The 18,342-nt window shown below is 36.7% G+C and overlaps 1 protein-coding gene across 1 annotated transcript in view; it reads left to right on the plus strand.

Annotated features, from left to right (window-relative positions):
* Window positions 1-18,342, plus strand: part of GC (GC vitamin D binding protein) — a 44,678-nt gene that overhangs the window by 16,795 nt on the left and 9,541 nt on the right. The window contains 9 exon segments of the mRNA XM_017879083.1: window positions 1,944-2,155; window positions 3,961-4,093; window positions 4,394-4,488; window positions 10,692-10,821; window positions 11,871-11,959; window positions 11,961-12,071; window positions 14,001-14,130; window positions 14,617-14,714; window positions 16,448-16,580. Coding sequence (XP_017734572.1) covers window positions 1,944-2,155; window positions 3,961-4,093; window positions 4,394-4,488; window positions 10,692-10,821; window positions 11,871-11,959; window positions 11,961-12,071; window positions 14,001-14,130; window positions 14,617-14,714; window positions 16,448-16,580 — 1,131 coding nt within the window.

Raw genomic sequence — 18,342 nt, forward strand, 5'->3', positions numbered from 1 at the left:
CATGCCAGGGCTAGTACGAAGTGCTCCAGAATAATTTAGTGTTGGTCTCACATTTGGGAGGAGGATTCAAAAGTTGCCCTGTATGCACAAAACTAAATTCTAGGTTTCTCCCCTATAGCACTTATGCAAAAGTTAAAATGCTGAAATGAAAAGGGTTAAATCTAAGGAGTTTCAGCAATTTATTAATGCAGTCACCAGGCCTGATGCAAATGACATTTAGATGCATTTTGATAAAGGTTTTTACAGACAGATTTGTCTCACTGTTCAAGCCTTCAGCAGATATCATACAGAAAAAATGCTCCAAAGATCTGATTAGAATAGATTCTACACAACGAATATTCTTAGCCATTAATTGCTTTACCTGTCCCTTATTATTTTTTCAGAATTTTATAATCCTTTTCTTCCACCAACAAGTTCATGCATATTTTTTATTTCAACCTGAGCTTCTGTACCACCTTAAACTACAAAAGCATCAAATCATCAACCATGGTCAACATAACAGAGCACATTTTTATCTTATGTATTTGCTAATACATATTTGCTAATGTATTTGCTAATACATCCCTTGATCAGAGATATGATCTGTCTCTACAATCCTAGAGTGTAAGAGAACAGATATGACATTGATATTTTTTGCATATTTCTCTTTCTCCTGCTTGTTCAAAACATTTTTGAAAAGTGTTTCGAAATTTTGTCAACCTTTTTTTACTTGAAAGAAGATAACTTTAAAAAGGCAAAAGAAGGGTTGCCAGGGAAGTGAATGGAAAGGAAAAGATGGAATGAAAAGAGAGGATGAAAAAGAGAGAAAGAGTCTAATTTTTAACTTCTCTGAATCTGATGAAAGGATGGTATGGAAGATGGTGAGAAGTTAGTTTACATAAGTAATTTATCATGTTGCCATCCTTCACTGGTGGAAAAGATTTTTCAAAATTTTACCTTCAAAAGATGACTAACTTATAAATTCAGCCTGGGCGACAGAGCAAGACTCCGTCTCAAGAAAAAAAAAAAAAAAAAAGAATGTCAAAGTACTGTTTCCCATATAAATCCCAAAGTAATTTTTTCCATGATGACTATTTCTATTATTTTTTCCTCTATGGTGACTCTATTTTAGATTTTAATTTCAAATATGAAATTCTTTCCAAAAAGAGCATTTTGATGCTACGATTGTTTTGATGGTGCTTAGTCTGCTCACAGGGATCAGTGTAGCATTGCTGAAGCAGTAAATGCAGGTGCATCAGTGGTTTTCAACCTACACTACACCTGCACATGAATCTTGGAGCTTTGGGAAAAACAGATTTTCCGGTCCTATTTTGACCTACTGAAACAGAATTTTGTGTTGTGCAACCAAAGCGTTTTTTGTTTTATGCACTCTATGTGTAATTCTGATGCAAAAGCAGGTTCAAGAATCGTTAGGTAAGAGAATGCAAATAATGTAGAAAGTTATGGGAGCCAGCAATGAAGAGTCTGCTCATTTCATAAAGGGAGGGGAGGACAGCTCATTTAATAAACAGAGGGAGGTCCTCCTCACTCTTAATGGGGCATTTGCAGCAGAAAGCAGGTGGGAGATGATGACAGAAACACCAGTGGAGCTATTTCAAATGACCCTCTCACCCTCAGAGATGTTAATATCCCCATGGAGGAACACTGGGCTAGAGAATACAATTCTAATATCTCTAATCAGATAAATACTGTCCATTTATTATTCAAAGTTCTATTTTTGTTCTACTCTGAGGAGTCATTTATTAACATAAATAAGATCCTATACTTGCCAATAATCGTACAACTTGTCATGTTAAAAAAATCACCTCATGGAGCCCTTGGCATGAATACATAGTTACAATTGAGAATTTTCTAATTATAGGCTAAGATATTATGTTAAATGGAGGTCTAGGAGCCTGGAAATTTACATATATATATGAGTTTCCTTTTTTCTTCTCTTCCAGACCTCAGCACTGTCTGCCAAGTCCTGTGAAAGTGACTCTCCATTCCCTGTTCACCCAGGCACTGCTGAGTGCTGCACCAAAGAGGGCCTGGAACGAAAGCTCTGTATGGCTGCTCTGAAGCACCAGCCACAAGAATTCCCTACCTACGTGGAACCCACAAATGATGAAATCTGTGAGGCATTCAGGAAAGATCCAAAGGAATTTGCTGATAAGTGAGCGCTTTCATCATAAGTAGAACTTTAGGGCCTAAAATATCAGACATGACTCCAATATAACTCCCAACTCTGTGGAAACACCTCTTCTACAGCAATCTGAACAAATTATGGTAACTTGACTGTCATCCAAGGCAGCCCATCTTCCCTTTGGTGTTGAGTTTAGAGAATGCCTTTCTCAGAGATAAAATCAATTTTCCCAAACTCTTACTAACCCTAATCCTATTATCTTAATCAGAATCACTTGAGTCTCCTGTCCACAGGCTATACTTTCAAATATTTGACAGCCCCTGTGGTGATTTCCCTGATGCTAAGGATCATTGCGTATGTCACATGATAGAAGCAGTTCTATTGCTGTACACAGTTTAAATACTTAATGTCCAGTAAAGCATAAAAAATAAACAGCTTCTCTCTTCACTCCTATACATCCCAGAAACAGGTGACGTGTACATGTGAACATGACACATCTACTACATCAAGTAATCATGTAACCTGGAAATTTTTATTGTTTAACATGCATAAGGGGCCAGATTATAAACTGATTCTTTCTGTTAGTCTTGGAAAATCACAAAAATGAACAAAACTGGGGAAAATACATTTATTAAAATAAGAAATATATACATATTCAAAAGCAGAAGCAATGTCATTCAAAGTGGTCACAAATTGTAAAATTAGTAGGATTGCTCATTCCTGTCAATCTTCTTTTTTTTTTTTTTTTTTTTTTTTTTTTGAGACGGAGTTTCACTCTTGTTGCCCAGGCTGGAGTGCAACGGCAAGATCTCGGCTCACCGCAACCTCTACCTCCCTGGTTCAAGAAATTTTCCTGCCTCAGCCTCCGTAGTAGCTGGGATTATAGGCATGTGCCAACACGCCTGGCTAATTTTGTATTTTTAGTAGAGATGCGGTTTCTCCATGTTGGTCAGGCTGGTCTCGAACTCCCAGCCTCAGGTGATCCACCCACCTCGGCCTCCCAAAGTGCTGGGAATATAGGCGTGAGCCACCGCGCCCGGCTCCTGTCAATTTTCAAAGAGGATGTTGCCCAGAATTTCCGAGTCCCTTATAGATCCATAAAGACATCTATTCTCAGAAACAGAAATTATTTATTCCAACAAATAAGTAATCTATGCATAATAATTATCTAAAATAATAAACTGAGATCAATAAGGAAAAATAAATCTAGTAATTACACTCATTTTAATTAATTCAATTAGCAGCTTAATTAACAAGCAGCTACCATGGGTGATTCACCTGACTAGACATGAAGTGAATAAAGGGATGAATGGCCCCTCCTTTCACACAAACCACATAGAAATTTGTAAATCTATTTTTAGTGAATATACTGATTAATAGTGCAGTATTACAACCTTTTCTCTAAATTCTTAGTGTTTTTCAGATATTAAAACTATAAATTAATGTAACATATATCTTTTCTCCATCAAAATACTTCCTAAAAAGCAGGTTTTTGGGGCCAAGCATGGTGACTCACATCTGTAATCCTAGCACTTTGAGAGGCTGAGGTGGGAGGATCACTTGAGCCCAGGAGTTCAAGACCAACCTGGGCCAATTAGTGAGACCTAATTTCTACAAGAAATTTAAAAATTAGATGAGCATGGTGGCATACACCTGTAGTCCCAGCTACTCAGGAAGCTGAAGCAGGAGGATCACTTGAGCCCAGGAAGTTGAGTGAGCTATGATTATACCAGTGTACTCCAGCCTGGATGACAGGGCAAGACACTGTCTCAAATAACAAAGTAGATTTTGTTTATTCACAAATTTTTTGACCAATTCTATTTTTTCCTCCACAGATTTATGTGGGAATATTCCACTAATTATGGACAAGCTCCTCTGTCACTTTTAGTTAGTTACACCAAGAATTATCTTTCTATGGTAGGGTCCTGCTGTACCTCTGAAAGCCCAACCGTATGCTTTTTGAAGGAGGTATGTCCCATTTTACTTATTACATGTTTATGTTTTTTCTTCTGATAGCATTCCTTTTAGATAATGGTAGGAATCGAGATTTTACAATCAGTAAAAGTTTCTAAAATGCCTCCCTTGCATCTTCTTAATTGGAAAATAAAAGTAATACCTCTGGAAAAGTAATATCAATAAGTTCCTTTCGTCAGTGTTCAGTTTCCTAGTCATTAAAAAATCATGAAATTAATAGTCCCTATTTTTGCCATTTATACAATATTCAATGAATCTTGACCATCTAATGAGATTCTTTCACTTGTTTTCTAGAGACTCCAGCTTAAATATTTATCACTTCTCACCACTCTGTCAAATAGAGTCTGTTCACAATATGCTGCTTATGGGGAGAAGAAATCAAGGCTCAGGTAAAGATTAAGTGCTATTGTCATATTTAGATGTTTGGTTCTGCAGTATCTCTCCATAATTTTAGGGTTTTTTAAGAAGATGCCTATATTGAAGGACATAACATAGACTTTTCAGCTCCAATAATCTTCAAAAATCTGGCCAAATTCTTCTTTTCTTTTCTCTATACAGGTTATGAACAATAAGGAAAAAGTTTATATCATAAAACATGAGATTTCCTTTTAATCAATCTTTTCCGTATAGTTGACCACTAGAAAATATTTTTTCAGTGTTCATATTAGCATATGTTACAAACAAAAAAGCAGAAAACAAAACAAACAAACAAACCACAACCTTTTGTTTATTAATTACTATTTGCCTTGCGTAATTTATCTTGGAATGAGACATCTGAAATCTTACTTATTGTATGAAGACTTGTGCTATATAGTATATATCTCTTGCCCTTCATTAATGTATTCTCATTAGTTATCTACTGTTGTATTAGTCTATTTTCACTCTGCTGATAAAGACATACCTGAAAGTGGGGAATTTACAAAAGAAAGAGGTTTAATTGTACTAACAGTTCCACATGGCTGGGGAGGCCTCACAATCATGGTGGAAAGCAAGGAGGAGCAAGTCACATCTTGCGTGGATGGCAGCAGGCAAAGAGGGAGCTTGTGCAGAGAAACTCCTGTTCTTAAAACCACCAGATCTCATGAGAATCATTCACTATCATGAGAAGAGCACAGAAAAGGCCCACCCCAATAAATCAGTCACCTCCCACTGGATTCCTCCCATGACATGTGGAAATTGTGGGAGTTATAATTCAAGATGAGGTTTGTGTGGGGACACAGCCAAACCATATCATCCCACCCCTGTCACCTTCCAAATCTCATGTCCTCACATTTCAAAACAAATCATGCCTTCCCAACAGTCTCCCAAAGTCTTAACTCACTTCAGCATTAACTCAAAAGTCCACAGTACAATGTCTCATCCAAGGCAAGGCAAGTCCCTTCTGCCTATGAGCCTGTAAAATCAAAAGCAAGCTAGCTACTTTCTAGGTACAATGGGGGTATAGGCACTGGGTAAATGCGGTCATTACAAATGGGAGAAATTGGCCAAAACAAAGGGGCTACAGGCCCCATGCAAGTTCAAAATCCAGTGAGGCAGTCAAATCTTAAAGGTCCAAAATGATCTCCTTTGACTCCATGTCTCATATCCAGGTCATGCTGACGCAACAGGTAGATTCCCATGGTCTTGGGCAGCTCCGCCTCTGTGACTTTGCAGGAGACAGCCTCTCTCCCAACTGCTTTCAAAGGCTCGCATTGAGCAGCTGTGGCTTTTCCAGGTGCACAGTGCAAGCTGTCAGTAGATCTACCATTCTGGGGTCTGGAGAATGGTGGCCCTCTTCTCACAGATCCACAAAGCAGTGCCCCAGTAGGGACTCTATTTGGAGGCTCCACACCCACATTTCCCTTCTGCACTGCCATAGCAGAAGTTCTCCATGAGAACCCTGCCCCTGCAGCAAACCTCTGCCTGGACATCCAAGTGTTTCCATACATCCTCTGAAATCTAGGCAGAAGTTCCAAAACCCAGCTGTTGACTTCTGTGCACCCGCAAGTTCAACACCACATGGAAGCTGCCAAGACTTGAGACTTGCACCCTCTGAAGCCATGGCCCGAGCTCTACATTGGTCCCTTTCAGTCATGGCTGGAGCAGCTGGGACACAGGGCACCAAATCCCTAGATTGCACACAGCATGGGAACCCTGAGCCTGGTCTACGAAACCATTTTTTCCTCCTAGGTCTCCAGGCCTGTGATATGATCAGCTGCTGTGAAGACTTCTGACATGCCTTGAATACATTTTCCCTATTGTCCTAGGGATTAACATTCAGCTCTTTGTTACTTATGCAAATTTCTGCAGCCAGCTTGAATTTCTCCTCATAAAATGGGCTTTTCTTTTCTATCGCATTGTCTGCCTGCAAGTTTTCTGAACTTGTATGCTCTGCTTACCTTTTGAAACTGAATGCCTTTAACAGCACTCAAATCACCTCTTGAATGCTTTGCTGCTTGGAAATTTCTTCTGCCAGATACCCTAAATCATTTTCCTTAAGTTCAAAGTTCCACAGATCTCTAGGGCAGGGGCAAAATGTCACCAATCTCTTTGCTAATACACAACAAGACTCACCTTTGCTCCAGTTCCCAAAAAGTTCCTCATTTCCATCTGAGACCACCTTAGCCTGGACCTTATCATCTGTGTTGCTATTAGCATTTTGGGCAAAGCCATTCAACAAGTCTCTAGGAAGTTTCAAACTTTCACACATCTTCCTGTCTTCTTTTGAACCCTCCAAACTGTTCCAACCTCTTCCTGTTACCCAGTTCCAAAGTCACTTCCACATTTTCCGGTATCTTTTCAGCAGCACCCCACTCCTGGTACCAATTTACTGTATTAGTCTGTTTTCATGCTGCTGATAAAGACATACCTGAGACTAGGCAATTTACAAAAGAAAGAGATTTAATTACTCACAGTTTCACGTGGCTGGGGAGGCCTCACAATCATGGTGGAAGGCAAGGAGGAGCAAATCATATCTTACATGGATGGTGGCAGGCAAAGAGAGAGTTTGTGCAGAGAAACTCCTGTTTTCAAAACCATCAGATCTTGTGAGATTCATTCACTATCATGAGAACAGCTCAGGAAAGACCACCCCCATAATTCAATCACCTCCCACCGAGTTTCTCCCACATGTGGGAATTGTGGAAGTTACAATTAAAGATGAAATTTGTGTGGGGACACAGCCAAACCATTTCAACCTTATATTTGCAACCTTCACTTTGATTTTTGTATGACTACTGTTAACTCGTATTTTAATTTTGATAGTTTCTGTGTTGCACTTCTCTCATACCTTCTCAAACATCTAGATTTACCAACTTTTTTCCCTCAGTACTTACAGTCTCTTTAACTCCTTCTACTATGCCCTACAAGCTTTTTTCCTCTAATGGTAATCAAAGAACTTCTTGCCAGCAATGCATAATAAGCTTCTGTAATGGGAATAGAAACTACTTTCTTGAGTTCTCTAAATATAAAATTATCTCAGAACTACTTGAATACTCAATGACAGTTTCTCTAGTCCTTTCTTTAACTTTCCTTTTACATAGAGATAGCGTGTCTGACAGGTAGAACAGAGGGAATTTATAATATAAAGCCACCATATATATTACTTAGTCATTAAATGATACTTGTCTTTATGTCTAGAAATGTACTTAAAGGAAATAGCATTTGCTATGAACAGATTTAGCTACAAAATGTTACTACCACTTTTTTACATTAAAAAATTAGAGATTTTCTAAATGTTCCAAGTTAATTATGATATATACATATTCTTTTTAAAGGCTACATAATAATCCACTGTATGTGTATACCATATTTTCTTTATTTATTCATCTGTCAATGGACAATTGGATGGCTTCTGCCTCTTGGTTATTACATAATATATTGCTAAAATTATATAATAAAGAAATATTTAATGAAAACTATAAAACATTGCTAAAAGAAATCTAAAAAGAGCCGGGCGTGGTGGCTCATGCCTGTAATCCCAGCACTTTGGCAGGCCGAGGAGGGTGGAGCACAAGGGCAGGAGTTCGAGACCAGCCTGGCCAATGTGGTGAAACACCGTCTCTACTAAAAATACAAAACTAAGCCAGGCGGGTGGTGGCGCCTGTAGTCCCAGCTACTCAGGAGGCTGAGGCAGGAGAATCACTGGAACCCAAGAGGCAGAGGTTGCAGTGAGCCAAGATCATGCCATTGCACTCCAGCCTAGGTGACAGAGTAAGATTCCGTCTCAAAAAAAAAAAAAGAAAAGAAAAGAAAAAAGAAATCTAAAAAGATGGAAATAAATGGAAAGCTATCACATGCTTGTGGTTTGGAAGACCTAACACTGTTTAAATGAGAGCAATCTAGAGACTCGATGCAATCCCTATCAAAATCCTAATGCCATTTTCCGCAGAAATAGAAGAAAACATCCTAAAATACTCAAGAGTTCCCAAGTAGCCAAAATAATCTTGAAAACAGAACAAACTTGAAGGTCTAACACTTTTGATTTTAAAGCATTCTACAAAGCAACAGTAATTAAGACAGTGTGATGCTGGCATGAAGACAGATATATAGGCCAATGGAACAGACTAGAGAGTCCAGAAATAAACTTTTGCATATATGGCCAAATGATTTTCAGCAAGGGTGCCAAGATTACACAATGGGGTTAAAAGATAGTCTCTTCAAAAAATGGTGCTGGAGAAATCACATATCTCCATGCAAAAGAATGAGGTTGGAACTTTATATAATGTATAAAAATCAATTCAAAAATGGATTGAAGACCCAAGTGTTAAGACCTAAAACTATAAAACTCCTAGAAGAAAACGTAGGAGAAAAGCTTTCAGGATTTTGGATTTGGCAATGATTTCTTGAATATGACACCCAAGTACAGGCAACAAAAGCATAAACAAACAAATAGAAGTACAACAAACTTTAAAACTTCTACATATCAAATGACACAATTAACAGGGCAAAAAGACAACCTACAGAATGGAGAAAATATTTGCAAATCATGTATCTGATAAAGGTTTAACATTCAGAATATACAAGAAACTTCTATATCTCAACAACAGAAACCAAGTAACTTAATTAAAATAGGGATAAAAGACTTGAATAAATAATTATTGAAAGAAAATATACTAATGTCCAATAAACATATGAAAAGATGCTCAACATCACTAACCTTAAGATACATGCAAATCAAGTCTACCACCATACCACTCTGAACACACCCAATCTCATCTGATCTCAGAAGCTAAATAGGGTCGGGCCTGGTTTGTATAATAACTGGATGGGAGAAATGCAGACCATAACCACAGTGAGGTATCATCTTACACCCATTAGGATAATCACTATCAAAAGAACAGAAATTGGCAAATATTAGCAAAAGATGCATAGAAATTGGAATGCTTGTACACTGTTGGTAGGAATGTAAAATGGTGTAATCGTTATGGAAAACAGTATGGAAGTCCCTCAAAACATTAAAAATAGAATTAACATGTAAACCATCAATTCCACTTCTGGGTATATATCTTAAAAATTCAAAGCAGGATCTCAAAGAGATTTGCACTTCCATGTTCACTGCAAAATTATTCACAATAGTCAAGAGGTGGAAGCAACCCCTATGTCCATCAACAGATGAATGGATAAAGACAATGTGGTATACAATGGAATATTATGTAGCCTGAAAAAAGAAGAAAATCCTGTCACATGCTACAAGGATGAACCTTGAGGACTTTCATTATGCTAAGTGAAATATGCCAGTCTCAAAAAGATAAATACTCTATAATTCCACTCATATGAAGTATTTAAAGTAATCAAAATCATAAAGACAGAAAATAAAAAGGTGGTTGCCAAGGGACTGGAGGATGATGGAGGGGAAGTGGGAGCAGAGCAAATCAGTGTTTAATAAGTATAGTTTTAGTTTTGCATGAGCAAAATTTCTAGAGATCTGTTGCAAAGCAATGTAAATATAAACACTGAATGTATACCTTAAAAATGATTAAGATAGTAAATTTAATGTCATTTTCACCTCAATTTTTAAAAATATTTAATCATATTCATGATATATTAGGAATATTAATATAGAAAAAATACTTAATGATATTCCTGGTATATTAAGTGGAAAAGACAAATATGAGAATAGTATAGCATATCATTCACAAATAAAATATTTAAAGGTTACACATCCAAAATATGAACATTTATTAACTCGTGGTGTAAAGCTACAGGTCTCTATAGTTTCTAAAAGAATTTATAAAACACACTTTTTACAATTCTGTGAGAGGCCACAACAATACAACCTTGGCCTTATGAATAGAGAGAAACAGACATTTGTGATTTCTTCATTGATGCTTTGGATCTAACATTTTAAAGACATGCTTTCACTATGTAGATCTGGCAAGAAGAGAAGCTGCATTTGAGAACTGAAAATTTGAAAAGATTCATTAGGGATCCCTTGATCTTGAGTCTGTGTCTTGGGTACATAAGATCTATTGCATGGCAGATATGCTCCCATGCATCTCTTGAGGTCAAGGAGTTGAAACTGTGATATTATTTCTCCAAATAATGTGTTCATCATGAAACCAAGAAAACTGAGAATGTTGATAAGCTAACAAATTTACTTTTAACTGTTTAGCAATCTCATAAAGTTAGCCCAAAAAGTGCCTACTGCTGATCTGGAGCATGTTTTGCCACTAGCTGAAGATGTTACTAACATCCTCTCCAAATGCTGTGAGTCTGCCTCTGAAGATTGTATGGCCAAAGAGGTAAGACAATCTTTATTATCATTATCACCATGTGCCAGGTATTGAGTGCCAAGTACTGAGTGGCAGGTACTCTTCTAAGCTATATTTAATATGCAGTATCCTAACAGATGCTCACATGTATCCTGTGAAATATAAATAATTCTTAACATCACTGTACAGGTGAGAAAACCCAAGATTAGCAAGGGTCAATAATTTGAGACCACACAACTAGTAAGTGGCAAAGTCCACATGCAAAGATAAGATTATCTGATTCTCAAGACCTTATGCTACTTGCACTGTATGGTATTCATTACCACATATGGTCATTTAAATTTAATTATAATTAAAGTTAAACATTTATATTTAAGTTGAATATGATTTAAAATTGAATTCTTCAGTTATACTAACTGCATTTCAAATGGACAATGGTAGGAGCTACTTCTGTTTTATTACACTTTTATAATTTGATGCCCATCTCAAATTTTTTTTACCATTTTTCATTTTCATAATCCTTTAAAATGATTTAAATTTGAATAATTGCTTTAGCTGAAGGTCAGTCTCCAAGGTCTTGTCAATCTCTGTAGTAATAGATACATTGTGTCACCTTGTCTTTTTCAATTAAAAACACGTCTGTGTTAATAGATGTTTTTCTATAAGGATTTATAATGGCTAAATAGGATTCTGTTGCCTATGTCCATGTCATGTATTACATCTATCTACCTAGACACACCATATTTTTATCTTACTAATCCTCTATTGTATTTAGGTTGTGTTGATTTTTTAAAACATTTTAATAAAATGCAATGTTGCACTTAATAGCCTTATAGTTGTTGTCCTTTTATCCGTAATTATTTTCTAAGTATAAATTCTTAAAATAGAATTGTACATTTTAAGACTTTTAGTACATATTAACAAAATGCCTTTCCAAATATTGTACCAATTTTCTTTCTGAGAGTATTCATACCGACTTTCATAAATGTGATGCCAAAGCTTGTAAGCCTATGTAATTCTTATTTTTAATTAGACTATCAGGAAACTAACAATGCACAAATTAACTGTTCGTTTTGTAGCTGCCTGAACACACAGTAAAACTCTGTGACAATTTATCCAAAAAGAATTCTAAGTTTGAAGAGTGTTGTCAAGAAAATCAGCCATGGACATTTTGTGTGCACTTACTTCATGCCAGCTGCACAACCCCCCGAGCTTCCAGACGTGGAGCTGCCTACAAACAAAGATGTGTGTGATCAAGGAAACACCAAAGTTATGGATAAGTAAGTAGAGATGATGTGAAAACATGTTCCCATTTTAAGTTCATCTGGACAAAAATTGGGGGCCAGCCAGATGGAGGGAAGGTATGCTATCACTCATTTCAAACATAGGCAAAGTACTACTTTTATGCTTTTCATGGACTTTAAGTATTTGTTAATTGATTGTAAATGACTAAAATTTGTGAAACACCATAATCAATTGCGTGTGATAGAAAGATTTTGGGTAGGGAAAAAGGAGCTTAGAGTTCCTAATTCTGCCTTCTCTGATTCTTGTGCACGGCCAAAAGAAGTGACTTGACAATTCTGAACGTCAGCCTATTGTTAATTAATTTGAAAATGTTAATACTTGCCTTATTTAGCACACAGATTGTTAATGAGAAATGCATGTAGAAATGTAAGTGAAAGTAAATGTGAAAACATATATTTGTATACAATGCTGAACACATGTAAAATACACGCAACCAGAAATGTTTTTAATATTATTAACTAGTTTTATCATATTACTTCTGGCTCAAAATCACAAATCTAAACCCTAAAGTATACTAAACTTTTGGACAATAAGCATTTGATACAAATAAAAGAGACAGCAAGCACAGAGTATTTTCTTTTAGCATTATCGATATTCATTTTCATTAAATTTAAAAAGAGATTTAATGCAAAGAAATGGTAAACTTTTATCTTGTTTCATCCAACTAAAAAAAGAAGTAAGATAAATATACCATGGTTTGAATAGATGTGTATGCATCATCATGGCATAAAAATATTTCACAAATAGTTTGAAGCCACAGGTTGAAATATCAATTAGCAATATCAGATGGCAGAAGTTATATAGGACTGAAACTTTAATTTACATTTTTCTAAACGTTTATTGTTTTTATAAGTGCATACACAGCAGTGGGATAAGACATAATGAAATAATTTACACAAACCTATTTTCACAGAAAAGCCTTTTGAAGTACCCACTTGATGTTTTATATGGGGTCAATTATATTATGCTTGCACAAAGACAGTTCCATATGCATTTGAAGTAAATATGTTTACATATAATATATTTAAATGTATATTATAAGCAAAGCTTTAGTTCAATATTGACTAGTCACGATAGCAAGTATTAATAGCTTGTCTCTCAATGAAAGTATTTTATAATCCAAAGCCTGTTGATTTAGAGTCAGTCTGAGCTAAATCTCTTCTTTTTAATTAAGATGCAGAAACCGGCCAGGCGTGGTGTCCAAAGCCTGTAATCCCAGCACTTTGGGAGGCGCGAGATGGGCAGATCACAGGTCAGGAGATCGAGAACCATCCTGGCTGAGACATGTGAAACCCTGTCTCTACTAAAAAATCACAACAAAAACTATAGCCGGCGGCGAAGGCGGCGGCGCGCCTGCAGTCCAGCCTATCCGGAGGCTGAGGCAGGAGAATGGCGTAAGACCGGGAGCGAGCTTCCAGTGACGCTGAGATCGGCTGTACTCCAGCCTGGAGTGACAGAAGCGAGACTCCGTCTCCAAAAAAAAAAACAAAAAAAAAAAAAAAAAGATGCAGAAACCAAGTGCTCTGCCTTTATGACAGATATTTCACATTTCAAAATGTAGGCCGGGCACGGTGGCTCATCCCCACAATCCCAGCACTTTGGGAGGCTGACTCAGGCAGATCACTTGATGTCAAAAGTTCCAGACCACTCTGGCCAACATGGTGAAACCCCATCTCCACTGAAAATACAAAAATTAGTCGAGCGTGGTGGCAGGCACCTATAATCCCAGCTACTTGGGAGGCTGAGGCATGAGAATCGCTTGAACCCGGGAGGCAGAGGTTGCAGTGAGCCGAGATGGTGCCACTTCACTCCAAACTGGGTGACAGAGGGAGACTCCGTCACAAAAAATAAATAAATAAATATGTAAATATATAACACATATCTCCTTTTCTCTCTCATGCTAGGTATACATTTGAGCTAAGCAGAAGAACTCATCTTCCAGAAGTATTCCTCATTAAAGTACTTGAGCCAACTCTAAAAAGCCTTGGTGAATGCTGTGATGTTGAAGACTCAGCTACCTGTTTTAATACTAAGGTATATTTGCTAGATTTTCTTTATCAAGCACATAGATCAAGGGTTGGAAAATTATAGTTCATGAGCCAAAACTTGCTCACTGCCTGCTTTTATATGGCCTACAAACTAAGAATAGAAGAATGGTTTTACATTTTTACATTGTTGGGAAAAAAGCAAGTGAACATCAGTATCTCATGACCCATGAAAATTATACAAAGTTCAAATTTCAGTGTTCATACCTTAACTTCCACTGGGACACAGTCATCCTCATTGTTTCTGCAAAGCTTACAATTGCTTCTGTACAGAGTTGAGTAGTTGCAACAAAGACCATATATGGCCTGCAAACCCTAAAATATTTATTATCCTGCCTTCTGTAGAAAATATTTGCCAATGCTTAGTGTATATAATACTCATACTGATACAATATTTGGAATTTTGATTTAATGGCCAGATGGGACAACATTTCAAGACAAATAATTTTGTTATGCAATTATTGTTTTCTTACAGGGGCCTCTACTAAAGAAGGAACTATCTTCTTTCATTGACAAAGGACAAAAACTATGTGCAGATTATTCAGAAAATACATTTACTGAGTACAAGAAAAAGTAAGAAACTTGTTCTGGCTGTATCCTCCAAATTTATCAGTAATATTTTCTTAGTACTATGAATTGAAAGCATAGCTGAACATTTAAGCTTGTCTTCAGTGAACAACAAAAAAAAGGAGGTTCAATTAGGAGTTTTTTTAAGTAGTCAGAATCTCATACAGTGGAATAATAGACATTGCAGACCCCAAAAGGTGGCAGGGTGGGAGAGAGGTGAAGGATAAGGAACTCCCTATTGGATACAGTGTACACAATTTGGGTGATGGTTACACTAAAAACCTAGACTTCACTATGCAGTACATCCATGTATCAAAATGCCCTTTTACCCCTAAATCGTTTTATTTTTTAAAAGTAGTTTGAATCTAACATCTGTATAGGAATAAGCTAAGTTTTCTGGGGAAAATGTCATGTTTATCAAGTGAGCGGCCAATTAAAAGAGCCACAAAAATATAGGTTACAAAATCTATCTGCAGGAACTTGATTCCAAATGGCAAAATGAGCACATAGCTTAGCAATATTCTTACCCCAGAATTTTCTGTAGATATTGCTGTACAAAACTGAGGACCTATAAAACTGCTAAAAGTATTATCTAACTTCATGGCATATTGCCTGGCAAGAAGACCCAAACTTTCAATCAAGCATACTGTCAGCCATCAACAACATATATACCCTATAAATTAGAAATAGAAATGTTAACTACCAATAATGTTATATAATAGTCATTTTTCTCAATTAAGACAAGGAAAAAGCATTTTCTATAAATAGACATTAACAGTAAAATAATAGGCCATAATAAAGAAAGAAGTGGTGCTGGGTTCTTGGGGAAAGTCTCCAGTGAGAAGACCATGACATTTTTCCTAACTTTTCCTAACTTTAGTAAATTTCTCAGATCCTATTCCCTTCCCCTCAACATTTTGTTTTTTCATCCTCTGAGTCTCTTCTAGCCTCATTTGCAACCCTCAGCAGCTCAAACCTACTTGTTTCAACAATGCTTTTATGAACTAACTGGTCACCCTTACCCTTTTGTCCCTTCTCAGCATCCATCCTTGCCAAGCCCAACTCTAGATTAGCTTGGGTCTCCTTATCTCCAATTGCCCAACGCTGGGCTGGCAAGCATTTCCTGAAGAAAGTCATAAAACCAAGCTGAGTTGTTCATTATGGGAGTGGAGAGATGCCGAGATCATCGATTGTTCAAATTGAAAGAATCAGGACATATCAAGTCCTATCACCATCCTGAAAGAGAGATGGAGAGTTCATTTTTAGTAGAGCTAAAAATAAAAGCCAAAGTTTCCTTACTCCCATATCAGTGTTTTCCAATATAGTGAGTTGAGAAGTGGGTAAATTGAGGGTGAAATTATATAAATTATGAGAGAAAAGGGGGCATTAAGGTGGTATGAGGTCTTGTAAAGGAAATATTCTTTAAGGAATTTGAAATCTAAAACTGAAGAGAAGGTGAAAGTTAGGAAAAAATAGAAAAGGGACTCTTCCATGTTGAAATAATGAGGAAATGAAAGAAGACTGGAATTCCAATTCAGCAGCGATTTGTATGTTTACTTTTATGACCTCGAAGAGGCATGTGTTTCACTTTCTGATCTCAAATTGACTATTCTATATCACAGGTATAGAATTTTCTTGAGACAGGCAAGTATTTCATCTGAAATGGCTATTATTTTGCCTTAGAAATTTGTATGAAATAAATACATGTAGTAAGACCTTACATTTAAATGGTTTTTCAGACTGGCAGAGCAACTAAGAGCAAAATTGCCCGATGCCACACCCACAGAACTGGCAGAGCTGGTTAACAAGCGCACAAAATTTGCCTCCAACTGCTGTTTCACAAACTCACCTCCTCTTTACTGTGATTCAGAGGTAGGAAAATGTAACCCTCTACTTAATACAGCAGAATCTTTTAAGAACGTATGCACTCAGATCTACTCATTTATTTCCTGTTATTGAGATGTCATTATGTGACAGGCTTTTCCTGGTGTTATTATAACTTGGCTGTCTTTGCAATGAAAGTAAGAAACATAACTGCTTTCATGTTATGCTCATTTAAAAGCAAGCTGAGGCAGCTGTACAACTTAGGAAATTTTATACTTTTTTAAGAAACAAAAAAGTCTATGAATACAGGCAACAAAATATGTGTAGTGTTTTACGAATTGTGAGTTGTAACCTAGTAACATCATTTTAAATGAAAAGAGAAGAATAAGAATACAGTGAAAACATCAGAGTTCATTACCTTCACATGGTGAAGGTAAATTGCATTTCATATATCTGTATGTGTGTTTATGTAGATATATACATATGCATATATAGGTAGGTAGATTGATAAAAGAAATACTTTAGAAAATGGGGTCATATCATACCTTCTGTTAATATGTCAATTATAAAATATTGCATTTAATTTTGTTTTAATATGACATAAGAAAAAATGCAACTGAAGAATTTCTAAAGGTCACAAATGTTTCATTACTATAAGAGTTATTTTCTAAAAACTAAAAATTATTTTAAAGAATATTAAAATTTTAGTCTTTTTTTATTACAAATTTCTTTTTTAGACACTATCAGTTGGCTCCAAACTCTGAAAGCTATAGATATTAGAACTCCTATATATCTTCCAGTTTCCCTCCCTACTCCCCCCAATTTTGGATAGTTCTTGGATTCATCTCTCCTTAAATGTCCCTTCTCCTCATCCCGGTCTCCCCTTTTTCTTCCTTCCCCTCCCGCTTCCTGGTTCAGATCCAATATTGTTAACAGTAAAATAACCCCTTCCCCAATCCCCTTCTCCTTTCTCTCTTTCCCCTTCTGTCCCGTAAATGTATTTCCATAGTTGCCAGATCATTTATTTTTTAATTTGTGCAAAACACGAGCAGTTCCGGCCAGACCTTTTTGTTTTCTCTGATAGCATTAACAGATGAATTAGTGTTTATCTAATCACTGCATCTGAGGCCTATTGGTTTTCTCCTATAAACCACAGTGTTATGTTGGTATCTTGTATTCTGCCCATCTTTATATGGACTGAAGGTGTGAGAGAGGCGAGGAGACCTCAGGTAGATTGTGTGGGCCTATTGTTAGTAGACCTGAGCTATGCTTCGACTTCTGAGATTTCAAGTGTCTTGTACTAAGATTTCTTTCACCAAGTCAGTATCTGCCCTATTCTCATGGGGAGGGGTGTGTTTTGCTGGCCTTTTTCAGAAAATGTCAGCCCATATGTTCACATCCTCCATTTTACCTGTTACGCTCCAGCAAGCATTTCATTTTTTTAGAAGAGTCAAAAGACAAAAACAACACTTCATTTCACTTTACTGCTTATTTGGAGACATTAGTAATAACTTCAAGAATTGTGTTGTGTTGCCCACCCTATTTCTCAAATATAGAGGCAGGGTTAGGAATAATTCTATGCCATACCAAATGCTAGTTAGTTTAAATGATTTCATGCCAATTAGAAGCCCTTAAACTCTTGTTTTGCTTGCTTGCTTGCTTGTTTGTTTGTTTGTTTGTTTTGAGATGAAATTTCATTCTGTCACCCAGGCTGGAGTGCAGTGGTGAGATCTCGGCTCACTGCAACCTCCACCTCCTGGGCTCAAGTGATTCTCCTGCCTCAGCCTCCTGAGTAGCTGGGATTATAGGT

Source organism: Rhinopithecus bieti, unplaced genomic scaffold (assembly GCF_001698545.2).
Source record: "Rhinopithecus bieti isolate Rb0 unplaced genomic scaffold, ASM169854v2 scaffold_905, whole genome shotgun sequence".
Lineage (NCBI taxonomy): Eukaryota > Metazoa > Chordata > Mammalia > Primates > Cercopithecidae > Rhinopithecus > Rhinopithecus bieti.